At 53.8% G+C, this 2,808-nt stretch overlaps 1 protein-coding gene across 1 annotated transcript; it reads right to left on the reverse strand.

The window, feature by feature from the left end:
* Positions 1-1,850: 1,850 nt before the first annotated feature.
* GJB2 (gap junction protein beta 2) lies at positions 1,851-2,534 on the reverse strand. Its single transcript, XM_008067981.1, has one exon. The coding sequence runs from the start codon at positions 2,529-2,531 to the stop codon at positions 1,851-1,853; it is 681 nt and encodes a 226-aa protein (XP_008066172.1). The 5' UTR covers positions 2,532-2,534.
* Between the last annotated feature and the right edge of the window lie 274 nt (positions 2,535-2,808).

Below are 2,808 nucleotides of genomic sequence, written 5' to 3' on the forward strand. Positions count from 1 at the left end.
AGGGACCATCTCAGGGGAGCCTTGGCCCGTGGCACGGCTGGCTGTCACTTTTGGGGACAGGCCGACCTGGTGGACTTATTTCTTTTGGAAGTGGGCACGTGGCATGAAAAGCTGTTTCCCACGACCAGCTTTGATGACACACAAGTAGACACAGGTGTTTTCTCTTGTATTGTGAAGTGTCAGTCTCTGATCCCCCCAGAAGCCAAACTGGTCATGTCAGCCCAAGTCAGTGTCCCCCAACCACGCTTCCAGCCCCTGCCACACCATCCCTAGGTTGGTGTTCCTCAAAACCCTGGGAGAGGCGGGATGGGGTTGAACAGGAATCGCCATCCTGCCTCCCTTCTCCAACAGCCTTTCTGGCAAGAGGCCTTTTGGTAACTGGGACAGAAGAATCCGGAAGGGTGTCTGGACACCTGCTGATTTACTCACCGTGGTTACGAAATAGAAAATATCCATGTAGTTACACAAAGAGAGCTGTCAGTGAACTTAGAATTTGCTATTCTACTAAAAACCACTTAGCTTTTAAATGGTACGAATTTATATTTTAATATTTTCATTGATATCTGAGATATTACAACATTATTTTGGTTACAGGCATGTCATTAAAGCTATGATTATCACAAGACGATTTTACAGTGCTAGTCTTGGCAATGGGAAAGTACGCCCCTCACTGCAGGGCACTGAGTTCCAGCTTTTGGAAACCACATCGTAATAACCAGGTTCAGTGTGTCCTACGGAAATGCTAAATATTGATCTAAACCCCAGCCACTATTCCCTTTGAACGTCTCTGAGTCCTGTTGCTACTTCAAAGCTCAGATGCCGGGGACGGAGGCGGACGAGCTTCTGATGTGGATGGAGCTCGTGTCAGCCCACAGAGCATAGCCCAGGATTCCTGTCTTTCACAGACTCACCCCCCACCGCTTCTGTCCGCTCAGTAAATTGTTCTGTGCCAGGAAAACCCCCCATGTAGCCTCCACGATATAGCTACTGTCTACACAAGCTGGGCAGACCTATCATTGCCGGTGGTAGCTGAGGGTACATCCAGCCTGTGTTTCTTGCGCAAGGTCAGACCTGAACTTTTGACACAAGGCCATCGGCGGTCACAAGCCATCAGCCAGTCCTTACCCGAGAGGTGTGGCAACGCGGCTACGCGCTACACACCGCAGCTGGTGACCCAGAGTCTCCCGGCTGCACTGCCAACCATTCATAACTGAAAGGCCACATCTTGGATTAGATCAGGGTCCGATTACATACCGTTTGTGTATCACACGCTGAGCCCTTGAAACCGGAGGTGCAGAGACGGGTATCCGGAACATCTTTAGACAAGAGAACCTATCTTACTTCAAAGTTGTCACTTAAAAAAAGTGCAACAGGGTTTAAGGCACTGGGTAACTCTGTCCATCATTAGAGGTTAAAACTTCCCAAGCAAATACAGCCACCAAGAATGTTCACCTTTAATTCGGGGAGAATCAGCAAAGGGAACCCCGGGATGGACCCCCACGCCTTCTCAGTGTCCTCTTTAGACCCAGGGCTTCTGCTCCAGTCCTCAGAGAAGGAGAAACACGCCGGCGTCCTCAGTTTAAAACATGCAAGTACCTGACACCCACAACCCGACCGGCGAGGTCTCTTTGGAGCTAATTGGAGTAAAGATGAGAGCGGGGAGAATCAGGCCTTTGTCTGGAGGCATTGGGAGACCCACCCTCTGCTGAAGCCTCTGGGGTTTTGTGAGAGGCCCGCGGGGGTTTCAGAGGGCTTTGTCTTAGATGGAGTCTCCCTCTCGGGAGGGCCGAGCGGCCTCTCCCTCCTTGGCCTGCTAGCAACTCAATCGATCAGCCGGGGGAGGGGGGACGTTAGACAGGCTTCTTTGACTTTGCAGAACAATATCTGATCAGCAGGTAGCACAGCTCGGTGATGTTCAGCAGGATGCAGATCCCCGACACGGCGATCATGAACACGGTGAAGACCGTCTTCTCCGTGGGCCGCGACACGAAGCAGTCCACCGTGTTGGGGCAGGGCCAGGCGCCGCACTTCACCAGCCGCTGCATGGAGAAGCCATCATACATGACGTAGAACACATACATGAACGCGGCCTCGAAGATGACTCGGAAGAAGATGCTGCTGGTGTAAGTCCACCAGAGCGAGCCCTCGATGCGCACCTTCTGCGTCCGGATCTCCTCCAGGTCTTTGAACTCATTCTTCATCTCCCCCTTGATGAACTTCCGCTTCTTCTCGTGCCGGTGGTAGGCCACGTGCATGGCCACCAGCAGCGCCGGCGTGGACACGAAGATCAGTTGCAGCGCCCACAGCCGGATGTGCGAGATGGGGAAGTGGTGGTCATAGCAGACGTTCTTGCAGCCGGGCTGCAGCGTGTTGCACACGAAGTCAGCCTGCTCGTCCCCCCACACCTCCTTGGCGGCCACCACGAGGATCATGATGCGGAAGATGAACAGCACGGTCAGCCAGATCTTGCCGATGCTGGTGGAGTGCTTGTTGACGCCGCCCAGGATGGTCTGCAGGGTGCCCCAGTCCATCTTGCCCCCGGTGGCTGGCACTGGAAAGACACATGCATAGGACAGGGCGTCACCGGTGGGGACGGAACCGGGAAACGCCCCCAGCCTGGGGAGGAGATTTAAGGCACCCTAAAGTCTCTCCCCGGGCACACACCGACCTCGCACAACCGCCAGAGCAGGCCAAGACAGGACCCGGATTAGACGTACAGTTCCCAACCCATTGCAACGTGTTCTTATGCGTCCTCTAACCCAGAGCTGCTGGCTCATCTGAGTAACCTGCCTGACCATTCAACACATC

The sequence above is a fragment of the Carlito syrichta genome, unplaced genomic scaffold, assembly GCF_000164805.1.
Source record: "Carlito syrichta isolate Samal-C Ts95f unplaced genomic scaffold, Tarsius_syrichta-2.0.1 Scaffold309850, whole genome shotgun sequence".
Lineage (NCBI taxonomy): Eukaryota > Metazoa > Chordata > Mammalia > Primates > Tarsiidae > Carlito > Carlito syrichta.

Coding starts and splice junctions, on each gene's coding strand:
- GJB2 (XM_008067981.1), bottom strand. CDS start 2,531: ATGGACTGGGGCACCCTGCAGACCATCCTGGGCGGCGTCAACAAGCAC.